The sequence below is a fragment of the Perna viridis genome, chromosome 6 (genome assembly GCF_037379345.1).
Source record: "Perna viridis isolate PV_CMFRI_1.1 ecotype Kerala chromosome 6, ASM3737934v1, whole genome shotgun sequence".
NCBI lineage: Eukaryota > Metazoa > Mollusca > Bivalvia > Mytilida > Mytilidae > Perna > Perna viridis.
The window spans coordinates 21,502,773-21,517,515 of NC_142450.1; the positions used below are offsets into that span (position 1 = coordinate 21,502,773).

General features: G+C 31.2%; 1 protein-coding gene across 1 annotated transcript in view; it reads right to left on the bottom strand.

Moving 5' to 3' along the window:
- Positions 1-14,743, bottom strand: part of LOC148614057 (circularly permutated Ras protein 1-like) — a 37,955-nt gene that overhangs the window by 3,451 nt on the left and 19,761 nt on the right. Inside the window, exons 8-16 of the mRNA XM_088587864.1 lie at positions 13,515-13,666; positions 11,887-12,087; positions 10,918-11,002; positions 10,038-10,144; positions 9,159-9,313; positions 7,317-7,499; positions 5,733-5,859; positions 3,906-4,011; positions 2,649-2,786 (exon numbers count right to left, since the gene is read on the bottom strand). Of these exons, the coding sequence (XP_088443990.1) occupies positions 2,649-2,786; positions 3,906-4,011; positions 5,733-5,859; positions 7,317-7,499; positions 9,159-9,313; positions 10,038-10,144; positions 10,918-11,002; positions 11,887-12,087; positions 13,515-13,666 (1,254 nt within the window). The remainder of the gene's footprint in view (positions 1-2,648; positions 2,787-3,905; positions 4,012-5,732; positions 5,860-7,316; positions 7,500-9,158; positions 9,314-10,037; positions 10,145-10,917; positions 11,003-11,886; positions 12,088-13,514; positions 13,667-14,743) is intronic.

Below are 14,743 nucleotides of genomic sequence, written 5' to 3' on the forward strand. Positions count from 1 at the left end.
GCTGTTAAAGCCCCAAACCATAGAAAAATATGTGCAAAAATGCAACAAAATTGAAGACTTCACTAAAATATGTTAATTTTTACCACTATTAGGTCAAAAACATCCATGATATCACCAAAATCGGCTGAGATGTATTTACTACATTCAATATCCTTCCAAATAAACTAACTAGTATAGACCAAAACAAATCTTTCAAAAAACGTTGAAGACTGGGGCAAAAATAGGGCCTTACTGAACCTACACCTTTACTGACTTTCATCAATGCTAGTAATAAGCAACAGAAATACTAGGATTACTAGCCACTATGATAAATCCTTAGTTCAACTGTAAATTACCACACAATGAATAAAATGCTTTACAGAAGGCAGATTCTAACGATCCAATAGGTTAAACCCTAAACAGTTCCATTCAACGTGGACACAACATTAAACTTGATGCATCTTTGAATTTGGATTGTGATTAAAAGTTCAACACAATATAAGATTCTGCCCATAATGAAGGTATGCAAAGAACTCAAAATTTTCAAATCTCTACAAAGTGAAGGTAATATTGACCTTCTTCCTTTTTTTAGTATAATAACCCTTTAAATGTTGTTTGATATCCTCAGTATGAAATATAGGATTATAAAGATCCTTCAACTTTTACTCAAGTTTTTGCAAAAAAGTCAGGAACATTTTGGGTTTTTTTTGGGAGGGGTGGTGGTGCTTATTTCTATACCATTTAAGTCACAACTACCAAAATAAATTCTAGCCTTCTTTTGAGAGTATCAAACATGGTGATAAAACTTCAAAGAGATCCATGTACTTGTACTCAAATGTTTATGGTTGATACCAACAGCAGCATGATACCATTATACAACTACAAACTTTGTGTGGTCCTATAAAAAGCTATATAAAGGTTTTGTAGTCCAACCCATATACCGGTATCAAGTAGATAGAGTCTAGATTATAAAATATTTAGGTTCTACAAGATACTAGGTGACATTGTAAATCAATTTTCAATCATTCATGTAGATTTCATATCATTTATGTAGATTTTTGTAACATTTATGTATCATTTTTGTAGCTTTAGTAACATTTATGTATCATTTTTTGTGAAATTGTAACATTAATGTAGATTTTGTAACAGTAATGTTTCATTTTTGAAGATTTTGTAACATTTGTGTATCATTCATGATGATTTTGTAATTGTAACATTAATGTAGATTTTGTAACATTTATGTATAATTTTTGTAGAATTTGTAACATTAATGTAAATTTTGTAACAGTAATGTTTCATTTTTGAATATTTTGTAACATTTGTGTATCATTCTTGATGATTTTGTAATTGCAACATTAATGTAGATTTTGTAACATTTATGTATAATTTTTGTGGATTTTGTAACATTTATGTATCATTTTTTGTGGATTTTATAACATTAATGTAGATTTTGTAACAGTAATGTTTCATTTTTTAAGATTTTGTAAAATTCGTGTATCATTCTTGATGATTTTGTAATTGCAACATTAATGTAGATTTTGTAACATTTATGTATATTTTTTGTAGATTTTGTAACATTTATGTTTCATTTTTGTGAATTTTATAACATTAATGTAGATTTTGTAACAGTAATGTTTCATATTTGAAGATTTTGTAACATTTGTTTCATTCTTGATGATTTTGTAATTGTTTCATTAATGTAGATTTTGTAACATTTATGTATAATTTTTGTAGATTTTGTAACATTTATGTATCATTTTTGTGGATTTTATAACATTAATGTACATTTTGTAACAGTAATGTTTCATTTTTGAAGATTTTGTAACATATGTGTATCATTCTTGATGATTTTGTAATTGTAACATTAATGTAGATTTTGTAACATTTATGTATATTTTTTGTAGATTTTGTAACATTTATGTATCATTTTTGTGGATTTTATAACAATAATGTAGATTTTGTAACAGTAATGTTTCATTTTTGAAGATTTTGTAACATTTGTGTATCATTTTTGTTGAATTTGTAATTGTAACATTTATGTATCATTAATATATTTTTAGTATGATTTATTTAGATTGCGTTTATTATTTTCTGCCTTTATTTATAATTGGTTTAAATGACCAACAGAGGAATCATAAAACACCCTTTTTCTTGGTACAATGTTTTCTTCTTGATTTTTTTGGTCTGTTCTTCGACAAATGTAACACAAAATGTTGTTCAATATGTTTCTAACAATACTATTGCAGGTAAAGCAAATGTTAAAATTAATTACTTCTTGATTTCACAGTTTTGAAATAGGAATGGAATACTTATGAATTTTAAAATGTTCCACTGTAAAAAAAATTACAATATTATACAGTATTTAACTACAGACACGAATTCATGAGGTCATGTATTTATGGTTGGGGCCATAACCCCCAAAATCAATACTTATCCTCCTTTTGTTGTTTAGAACCTCAATGTAAAATTTTATAAAGGTTGATTCAAGTTATCACACTTAAACCAGTGAAGACAATGACATGGATGATGACAACAGTGTGGTTGCGGTGCCATACCATTATACAAATGCAAATTTTTATTGGTCATATAAAAAAGAACCATATAAAAAAAGGTGAATTCTGCTGAAAGCGGAAGAAAATCATGTCTAAAACTAATTAACAGGCTTTTACCTTCTTTTTCTTGAAAAACCCTTTAGATTTGGTAGCTGCTGAGGGTTTATCTAGTACTGAAAATGAGGGTGCGTTAGGTTCATCATCGTCAGAACCCTCTGAGTCACTTCTTGTCTTACCAAACAATGATCTCTCTTTCTGAAATTGGTTAGGCACAATATTTCTGTAAATTGGTAAATTTAACACTGGACTGATTCTGGCTTTTATCTGTTGTATGCTTAGATTAAAATCTGTCTGATTTTCTGTATCATTTGTTTATAACAAAGCATAAAATTATCAATAAAATGTTCCATTGAGTACAGTATGATATGACTGCAGGAATTGAACCATGAACACATGAGGCAAGTATTGACCATACATTCAGATTTGAATTTAGGTTGTGATTATACATTAGACACACCATATGTTCTAACATTTGAAAATTCTGAAACTTAACACTTACCTTGTTTGGAGTCTGAATCTCTCACCTGGTTGAATTTAACAAGAAGTTGTCCAACAAATTTGACTCAAGAAGTCTTTGGTAGGACTTATCATAAGGATAATTTCAGCAATTGAAAGTTTCTATCTATTATCAAGATATTGGCTGAAAAATGTAAAAAAACAAAAAAAAATTTCAAAAATTGAAAGTTTCTTTGAATCTATTCTAGTTTTCAAGATAGAAAACTAAAAAAAAGTGTTTTTTTCCCTTTCAAGGGCAATAACTCTGATAAGGAGTTGTCTGACAACTTTTTTTTCTGAAGACTTTTGTAGTCCTAATAGAAAGCATCATTTCAGCTATTGAAAGAATTTGGCTAAACCTAACGGTTTTGGAGATACAACTACTGTCTGACCCCTATGTTCTATTTTTAGTAACAGTGGCCAAGTTTTTCTATGGATAAAAAATCCCCACATTAGTTCTATGCATGATACCCCAAGGAACATTCATACCAAATTTGATTCTAATTGGTCAAGTAGTTTAAGAGAAGAGTTTTGTATAATTGTTAATGACAACAACTGACATTAACGGATGATGATGATGAACGCCAAGTGATGGCAATAATGAAAAAAAATGAAAAAAAAAACCAACCCAAAATATGGTTAGATTTAGCATTTCAAAGAAACTAAAGCAACAATTTTTCATGTAATCCAAAAAATTTTGAATTTATACCTTAAATTAATATGGAAACGGGACAAAAAAAGAAGAAAATGTACATACACAGAAATAAACTTAAGTTTCATGTCATACACATCTTCAATATAATTTGTGATTCTACCAACCTTTTGGGCAAGATTAACTTTGTTTTCTAACTTGGATACAGTGTTAAATACACCCTTGTAAGTTGCTCCTGCTTCTGATCTTGAACTTGATCCTAAAGGAACAGACCTGTAAAGATATTCACAAAAAATGTTTTATCAATATTTCTTGTAGCCTCTTTTTGATCATCTTTTTCTAGTTTGAGCTGAAAGTTTCTACAGCTTTCTAAGTACCTTATTTCATTTATACCATTTCGATAAGTTACAAACCAACATTAATGTCTGAGTGAGTTTGTGATCTCTAATGGATGAAATTAATTTTTTTTTTTTTTCAAATTGATATGTGCCACCAACTGCCTGAGTCCTGACTACGGACACCCTCCTAATGGATTCCGATTTTAAATGTAAGTATTTGTAAGAATCAGATAGTAAGTGAATCAAAGAAAACAGACAAGATTTTCCATATCATGCTGGACCACTAAGTTACAATTTCATTGAAATGCACTGAACATGAACATTTCAAGGTCAGATAACTCATTTTCCTAAGATTCTTTTGAAAAATTTCTGATCAAATCCAATGATGCAGAGATCAAATAATTGTCTTTTCAAATAGAGAAAGTATCCTTGAGTGATATTCAATTGTCAGATCGGTGGGTTTTTGACATGAACGATTTTCCCCATATTGCCTGATTCTTACCAACACTTAGTCTTAATTGTATTACATAATGATTAAATGATCAAAATTAAAATATATTCAAAAATTGAATGTATTTATTTTTTATGTTTCATTGACAAGTAAAAGCATTGACCTTAGCACATTTTCAAAGAAACACATTAGGGCTTTACGTCAAACATGATGCGAGCAGTAAATGCTTTTATATGAAACATCAATAAAAAATTTCGCTGAGCGCACTTAAAGCAAGTGTGGAAACAAAACTAGTTTTTGACACACTAAACACAGGGACGTGCAGTTCATTATGGACACAACAACTCACTAGGACACAATATTGCACAATATTTTGAAATTCAATTAAGTATATACTTGTATAGCTTCATGGTGCATTTAAAGATCACTTTGTACCTTATTTTCTCATAAATAGGAGAATGAAAGGGTAAATTTGGTAAGCATACTTCTTAAAGCTCTTGTATCTAGACTGGGATTTTCATATGGAATCCCAATAAAAATTTTTTTTTCAAAACTTGACCAAAAATAAAATAATAAATATTTTGGGGCATGGTCCCCTAAGAACTTGAAGACCATATGAGAACTGAAATCTGATTGAAAAATGCTTTTTTCATGATCAAAATTAGACCAGAAATAAACAAGGTATCATCAAGAAAACAGAAAGAATATACTTGTTTCTGGACCCTATGGGGCCCCTTATTTTTACTTGGCTCAAGTCATAACCCCAAAAATCAATCCCATTCTTCCTTTGGTGGTATGGCACCTTTTAATACAGTTTTTTAAAAAAAATCATTCACTAATAATTCAGTTACTGTCTGGACATCTGGAAAATGCATGATTTTGCCCTCCTTCTTGATCTCTGATTTCTGAAAATTCAACTCTTAACCCCAAAAATTAATTCAAGTCTGATTTTTTTTGCCTTAACTTCTAAACAGTTGGGGCCATAATCCATAAAATCAATACCAATCTTCCTTTTGTGGTTTGGAACTTTGTTATAGAATTTTATAAAGATCCACCAATACTCAAGTTTTCACACGAAAACTAAATGTCAACGGATGATGACAGCATCATACCATTATACGACCGCAATTCTTTCTGCAGTTGTATAAAAATCAAACATGAAGGAGTCTACATTAAATCAATTTAGTACATGAGCTGGTACTTGCTTTTTGTGTCTCCATAGTAACCGCTGATTCATCAGAGCTTTAGATCTAGACTGTGTGTACATACCATCCAATGCTAAGGATGCAGTTTGTTTCTGCACATGGCTTCCTATTACTTTAACATTGGTTTCTATCAAAGAAAAACATATATAATAAAACCTGTCTAAGCCAAGCCTTGAATACACTGTAAACCTGTCTAAGCCAAGCCTTGAATACACTATAAACCTGTCTAAGCCAAGCCTTGAATACACTGTAAACCTGTCTAAGCCAAGCCTTGAATACACTATAAACCTGTCTAAGCCAAGCCTTGAATACACTGTAAACCTCTCTAAGCCAAGCCTTGAATACACTATAAACCTGTCTAAGCCAAGCCATGAATACACTATAAACCTACTGTAAACCTGTCTAAGCCAAGCCTTGAATACACTGTAAACCTGTCCAATCTATACACTTTTTAAGTATACTAATTTTCAATATATTCGTGGTGGACAGAAAAGCTATTTATCACAGCATATAATGCAAATCATTTTTTGAAACCATGAAAATTGATACCCGCTAATATGTTCACTTGACAGACTCCATGATACGATGTAAGTTTTTGACACAGTTTAAGTTTCTTATGGACACACCAACTGGTCTGGATACAATATTGCACAACATTTTGAATTCAAGTAAAATGTTCTGGTGTCAAGGTACTTTCATGGATCACTTTGTATTCATCTAAAAAACTGTTAATAATACTAGCATACTTTTAAAGCCCATGTAATAAGGTACAACTTACAAATAATAATTATTAAAATTAGATGAATTTTTAAAAAAAAATACAGTCTTTCAAAAAATGACATTTTTTTTACCCCTTTAACCCCTTGCTACTTAGAAAAACATTTGTATTTCAAAACTTTTGAAAAATACAGGTGGTGATTTCCACCACAAGGTGTCAAATGAATTTTTAAAAAAATTAAAATTGGACTTGCTTTTTTGGCTCCTAATTCTAGAACAGTTGGGGCTATAATCCCCAAAATCAAATTACCAAGCTTTCTTTAGTTGAATTTTATAAATATCTAATTACGACTAATACTCAAGCTATCGCCCTGAAACCAAGTGTCTACAGATGAAGACGCCAGCATCATACCAATATATGACTGCATCTTTTTTTTTGCAGCTGTATAAAAAGTACACTCACTTAGTATTTATATATTTACATCTGCTGATAGTAATTTACATAAATTCTCATTCTTAAATACATGTATTTCTAAAGTGGTTAGTGGGACCCTCAATTACTCAAGATTATTCATAAACCATTTATATCATGCAAAAAAATTCATTGTGTTACAGCCCATACAATTATAATGTTCATGGATCATTCTACCCTTGATTAACTAACAATCATCTGATAAACTGCCTTAAGATGTTGTAAATGGACATTTGAGGAGGAGATTTAAACTATCTATCAGTACATAGGTATTCAAATCTGTCTCTGTTGAAAAGTTTTAATCTCTTTCTCAATTGTCCACTTAACTACCTGTCTTTATATCAAGGGACAAACTCTATCTCTTGAACATTTTCACTGTATGCACTATAACATACTCAGTTCAGCCTGTTTCCTATCTCTTGTTATTGGTTTGGTTTGAGTAAGAACTCTTAAAGCAGTTGCTCCTTCTGTGTCAGTGTATTTAATCTGTAGCTGGAATGGCAACTCATCAGGAACTTCAACTGTGAAATTGGAATCTTCTTTTTTAGATGATCCTGCTGCCTCCGTAGATTTAGTATCTGAATTTAAAGATGTTCAACTTCAAAAGCAAGATACATGTAAAACAAACAGATAGATTGGTGGGTTTACTTTACTAGAATTATGATTACATTTTTTTTTTTACCAAATACATGTATATTCAGAGTTCCTTAAATTAAAGAAGAATCAGAAGCAAGTAAGAAGTATGTGTATAACCGCTAACTTAGTACAGTGAAAACTGTCTAAACCAAACCCTGAATAATCTGAAACCTGTCTAAACCAGATTTATCTTGAAGACACTTTGTATCAATTTTAATGTATTTTTACCTGGATAAACCTAACTTTTACCTGGGTAAACCTAACTTTTTTCTTAACCGAACAACTTTAAAGTCTGAAAGGGATCCGGTTTAGACAGGTTTCATTGTATTCTACACTCTTCCCCAGTTGGGCCCTCACCTAAGTCCTTAAAAGGAGAATTATAATTTCATTCAGTTGAATATTGAATTAGAAAGAAATTAAGTTCTCCTGGGTATTTGCATCATTTAAGTAGGGGTGTCGTTGCGGTTTTTCAGTTGATATTTTACCTGCTCTTATATTTTCCTGCTCAAAATATTTTGGGATTTTGGCAGGCTTTTTTCTAAGTCTTTTATTCAGCACGACGAAATCCTAAAGAACACTTCCGCTAAATTTTAGACGTTATTTTACTATACATGGCAAAGTGTTTCATTTGGAATATACTATGTATTTTATATTATAATAAACTGTATTTTGCAGCGGCATTGTGCAGCAATCCACTTTATTGTTACATTTTTTCCCCTTGCAGATACAAGGTTATTCAGTGTCTAGCTTAAAGCATTATTTTGTGTCTGTTGTTTGTGTAATACACAATGACGAGGGGATTGTTACCAGAAGAATTCAGCAAGTGTTGTATTGGATCCCTTTTTGAAGTAGAGTACATGTACCTGTCATTTGAGATTTCTGAGAAAAATGTGACAAAATATTTGTCTATATTATACTCCAAGTCAATTTGCTAAAATTTGATTAATAGTACCGGTATTATTTCTCACAGCCAAGGGATAATTAGAAATTTCTCTTTACCATGCCTGCTCACTACTTCAATGAAAATTTACAAACTTCATACAGATGTGAACTATTGTCAGGTCAGGATTTATTGTGGAATTTCTTATTACATTGTAACTATTCAATTGCTTAAAAATAATTTCAATTTTTACTATATTGAGAAAATTCCACCCTAGTTTAAGAGGAAATTTTGTCATTCCAGTTTTAGTTATTGCAAATTTTATACAATTGCATTCGTTAACTAGGACTTCAGAACTTAAAGAAGCATTTAAAGAATTCTCTGTAAGAATCAGGCAGAGGGTTAAAAACACAAATCCATGAAATCTTATTCAAAATGTAATCTGAAATGCATTCATTTCATTTCTTTTTCAAATATCAGTAATTCAAGGTATAAATTATATGAAACACACTGTAATTTCATCAACAAAGGGAGATAACTCACTTTCCCCCATCCTTCTTTTGTAATTTTGAACTCACTTTTCTGCAACCTCTGACACTTCCAAGATAAACAAACTGTCATTTTATCTTCAATAGCCCACATTGTCAGATTCATATTTTTTTCTGAGTATGATTCATTACTTTTAAATTTTGTCTGATTCCAAAACCAATTAATCAGCTACCTTCTGGTTTCTGGTCAGTTTCCATGGGTACAGGTGTATCCTCTTGTTTGTTCCCTGTCCTTATCCCATATTCAAATGTAATCTCTGTATCTGCAGTTACATTTCCAATTGTTCTTTCAACTCTACTTAATTCTTTTTCATCCTCTTCTACATAACTTAAAAGAAGATAATTAATCAATGATTATGTATAGAATGCTTTTGCTTTAAGACACACTTTTGAACTTAATTCTGAATTTACATCAAAACTATGACAGTAAATTCTATGCTTTAAGCTAGACATACTGTAACATGCTTACAAAGAGAATATCCCCAACGTCACACATAGTTTAATGTTAAACCATTAAGATGAATTATTCCCCTTTGGAGTGCAACGATAATAAAAATATTCCTTCATGCACAAATACATATGTCCAACCTTCCTAAAAAATTTGATGCAAAATCCCTCAAGTGGATTAGGACAAGCTGCACTAATAATAAATGAGGACAAACAAACAGACACACAAACAAATAGACAGGGTGTTTCTTTTGTTTTCCGAGGTGTTATGATAAGAAAAGAGTAAGTGCTCAAAGTTTCATAATAAAAAGAAAAAGAAACAGTGTTTTAGGCTTATTAAAGGTGATATAGTGTCCTATCAAGGGGGTTTATATCGATTTTCTCATACGATATATATTTTTTGGTTTTTCTTTATCTTTCCCACAGGATTAAACAAATGTTCAACTTAGAACATTATTGGAATATTTCCTTAGTCATGTCCTGCCTTAAACTTCTGTATTAGTATCAAACTTTTGGGATAATATGAAAATAATAAAGTAGAAATAGGAAAAGATATAAGTATTTAATAATCTATTAATATTTTGTAGATTTAGACAAAAACTTACAGATTTTTATGCAGCAGTAAAGTAGCAACCACATTGGTTGCTATGATACGGTCTGCCAAGATGGTGGAAAACTCCTGGGTAAGCTTCAGTGGATCAACCATATTAACCTAACAAATAATACGAGTTTAATTGATGATTTTTTCAAATATGTGACAATCCCTCCTAAGGTGTATAAGGATTTGTTATAATAAGGGCAAGGGCTTATTGGTAGGTCAGAGAATTCCAAGATCATTTTCTACTTTTTTTTACAGCAAACTCTAACAATTGTAGTTTGATTTAACTCTAGATACAGAACACTGAACATGTGAAAAAAAAAACATTCATGCTTGACATAGCTCTGATTTTTAATTATGAAAATTTCATTTGACACTGCTTTGGTTTTGGACAAAATTTCAAAATGAAAATTGTAAAACAGCTCAAAGATTTGAAATTGACCTTTAACTATCATGGTACAATATCTAAATTCTAAATACATGGTTACCATCAGCATATCAAAGAATCTCTAGAATTATTAAAGTACTGATTAAAGAAAAAGTTTTTTGGACCATGATTTGGACTTAATTGAAAACGTGGAACATGACCAAAATCTAAATACTGTAATATTCATGGGTGCCAAATTTTGCAATTTGCTCTTTAAATATGGGAATTAAATTTTCATGGTCTTTATTTTTCAGATTTAATGGAATGAGAAGTATATGTAAAATATCTTAACTAAAATTCGGCAAGCTTTTTTTCCCAATTCACCAATCCTCACGAAATAGAAAAAAATAGGACCATAGGAATATTTCCTGCATTCCTATGCACAGTGAGATTAAGTATTTTGAAGAACTACCAGAATTCAATCCGCCAGTACCTATATGTAGATGGTGTCAATACTAACCTGACCTCCAGTTTTATCAGCCAGTTTACCAAGGTGTACCAATTTACAGTCGGTTCCTTTTATACTAATCACAGATATGGTTACACTGAAAAAAAAAATATACATAGTCTAAAAGAGGACCAGTTTAAAAAGGTTTCACAGTAAATCTCTTCACTTGGATTTGTAAGTAGCAGTCCAAATAAGAATCATGCAAACTTACAATGTATAGTTACATGATTCATAAAATAAATAAAGTGACATATATTTGTATTTGATGTCAGATAGCTTGAGGCATTTTATTTTTATAGAATAGACAATGACATTTTTATATGAAGCCTTATAATAGAAGATATTTGATATAAATTAAGTTTTTATTGTGGCAAAATCAGAATTCTCTCCCTTTGAAAAAAAAGAAGATAGTGCATTCCACTGAATTTCCCCCCACCACTATGAGAAAGGTCAGAAAAAATGTCAATACTCTGAAGCATTCTTCACAACATATTAAAATATCAAATATTTTGACCAAATCACCCCTACATGATTCTTAGAAGGACTGCTACTTAAATGATTATTTCCCTAAAATGGTTATCTATTCAAATTTTAAGGTTAACAACATAGTGAAACATGATGTGCTCTATAGCTTTTTGCTAAATCTAAAACTACAAATTCACCAGTTAATTTTGACACAAGAACTCAAAAAGGAAAAATACTGAATTTTTTGTGTCAGGGGACAACTATTTGATTCTTAGGCGGATAGATAAATTATTTTGTCTGCCACCCCCCCCCACCCAAAATAAAAACCAAACAAAAAACATCAAGTCCAGAGTCTTAATTAAGTAAGAAAACAATTAACCCTGTCCTAAACTTGTTGAAAACATATTTTCATACCTGCAAATATTTGAAAATAATATTTTAACAAACAAAAAAACCACAAAAAAATGTAATTCAGTACCAGAATCAAATGGTCATCCTCCTGACAGATTATCTTACCCTTTAGATGAAGCTTCTATACCAACTTGTTCATAGAACTCTCCCTCCTCTCCTTCTTCAGACTCCTGGTCTAATCTACCTAGTCCAACATTTGCCAAACCATCTGTACAGATAATGACCTTTGACCCAGGGTGTTGGGCAGCCATTGTTGTTGCTATTAATAGAGTAGGTCCCAGTGCTGTTGCTCCACCTTCCTCCAGACTGTTATAAAATAATTCAGAATGATGATGCAATGAAAATTGTCAAAAGAGAAACACAGAATAAAATGCTTTGCAGGGCCTAGCTTGATACAAACCTGAACAGTTGGGGCAAGTATGGACACACCATTCAAACTCGATGCAGTTTGAATTTTGATTATGATTAGATATTTGACACAGGATTAGAATTTATTTGACAATAAAAAAATAAACTGTAAACAATATTTTTTGTATGCATTCACTGAATATTTTTCCTTTTATAATATAAATGCATGGTTGAAAATCATTCTTTTATCACAAGTGTGATTTTGAAAAAGACATTGGTTAATTGTGTTCAAAGTTCATGGATGCCAATAAACAAGAACACTACAAAAATCAATCTTTTTCTTCCTTTTATTGTATGACACCTTGCAGTATAATTTCTAGGAGATTTTAAATTATTGACATCAGGAAAATGCTTATTTCTGGACACTTGGGCCCTTGTTCTTAAAAAGTTCATGTCACAACCCTTAAAACTAATCCTGGCCTTCCTTTTGTGGTGTGCCACCTATTGGTACAATTTAAAAAAGATCCCATTAATTTTACTACAGACATTGTTCAGACTTAAAAATGCTTGGTTTCTGGTCCTTTTTAGGCCCCTTATTCCTTAACAATTCAAGTCACAACCCCTAAATTCATCCTAAACTTTCTTTTTGTAGAATGACACATTGTGGTAAAATTATAAACAGATGCAATCATATTTACTCAAGTTACTGTCCATATATAGAATGGAAATGCTTTTTTCAAGCCCTTTTTTTGCCCCTCATTCCAAAAACAGTACATGTCATAACCCCCAAAATCTATATAAGTCTTCCTTTGGTGGTATGGCACCTTGAGGAATAATATCAAACAGATAAATTCACTTCAGGTCAAGTTATTGTCCAGATATCAGGAAAATGATTGTTCTTGCTCTCTTTTTAGCCCTAATTCCTAAATGGTTCAAGTCACAACCTCAAAAATCAATCACAGTGTTCTTTTTGTGGTGTGAAACCATGTCATATAATTCAAAAGACTTCTATTAACATTTACTCAAGTTATTGTCAGGGTATCATGAAAATGCCTGTTTCTGGCCCCTTTTGTCCATTAAACAATTCAAGTTACTACCACAAAAACGAATCCCAGGTTTGTTTTTGAGGTAAGTCACCTTGTGGTATAATTTCATAACAATCTATTTAATTTAACTATTATAGTCAAGTTAATGAACGCATGTGGAAGTGCCTATGGATGACAGCAACAGCATGAAACCATTATACAACAGGAAATTTTTTTGCGGTCGTATAAAAAAAATGAAATGGCAAATGGAAAGACAAGATGATTCCAATATATCACCCATTCAATGAGTGAGGGTAAAAAAAAACAGGCAAATCTCATTCTGTCACTCAAATAACTTACTTAAAAACTTGATCTCCAAGATATCTTCTGGTTTCTTTAACAGCTACAGGCATTTTCAAATCTTTACCTATTTTTACAAGTTCTTCTTTGTCTGTTAATTTATTTCCTGCAACAGTAACTGGAGTTTCTTTACCATCTCCAATGACTGTTACCTATAAATAAGAGTATTAAGATTACTTATCAAAGAACAGTTTAAGGTCAAGGTTCTTGCAGTAAGGCGTTCGTCCGTAGAACTTTAAAAAAATTTTCCTTAATTAGATCTTGCAATTTGACATCAACCTCTAAATTTTCAGCATAGGTTACCAGGGTTTTAAAGGAGAAATAGGACTTTCGTTTCCACAAATAAATAACATAAAAACATACAGGAATCACTAGAAATCTAGTCATTATTTACCATGTAATGTTTTGTTATTATACAGAACAAAACCCCATTTAGGTTCAAATGCAGATGGTTAGGTCCATTTTATAGGTATTTCTAATATATCAAACTTAATTCTATGTTATTTACGCCAATAAACAAACTCAATAAACAACTTTTACTGCAAACTTAATATGCTGATTAATTAGGATTAATTTGGATTGTACATTTGCATTAACAATGATCCCATAAAAAATAGTTGACCTCTAATCTGTTATCGGTGCCTGTTTATTCTTATGCAATCAGTCGTTCACTGTCAATATATTCTAGTTGCCTATTTATTTTTAGACGCCTAATATAGATAGAAATGAACACCCTGCGAGAATATAAATAGTCAGAATGCTGAAGTTGCCTTCTGATATTTCATGCAGGTCCTCCTGAATCCAAATATATTTGCAAAAAGGGGGCAGTGGATCCGATCAAGAAACTTATGTAAGGAAAGGGGTTCCATGCTATCATTTGCCAATCATTTTTTTTGCTAAATGTTTTACAAAAAACATAGCATGATCCCTGAAACTATCACTCACTGAATCGTGTATTTTTATTACGGTATCTGCCTCATGACATCAGAAGACCGGAGATGACAAATAAAAAAAAAATTTGCTTAAATGATAGCATAGGAATTTCAATAATGCATGGTGTTAGTATGTGGTCTGGTGATACTGCCTTTTGTTATAATCCTTCTATTGGGCTATTTTGGCCACATGTGAAGAGCTGCAGGTGCTCCAGGGCCTTAAAAGTGCATGGCTAGAGTTGTCTGCACCATACATAATTGTTAAAATGGTATTCTAAGACTTTGGCGTATATGTTA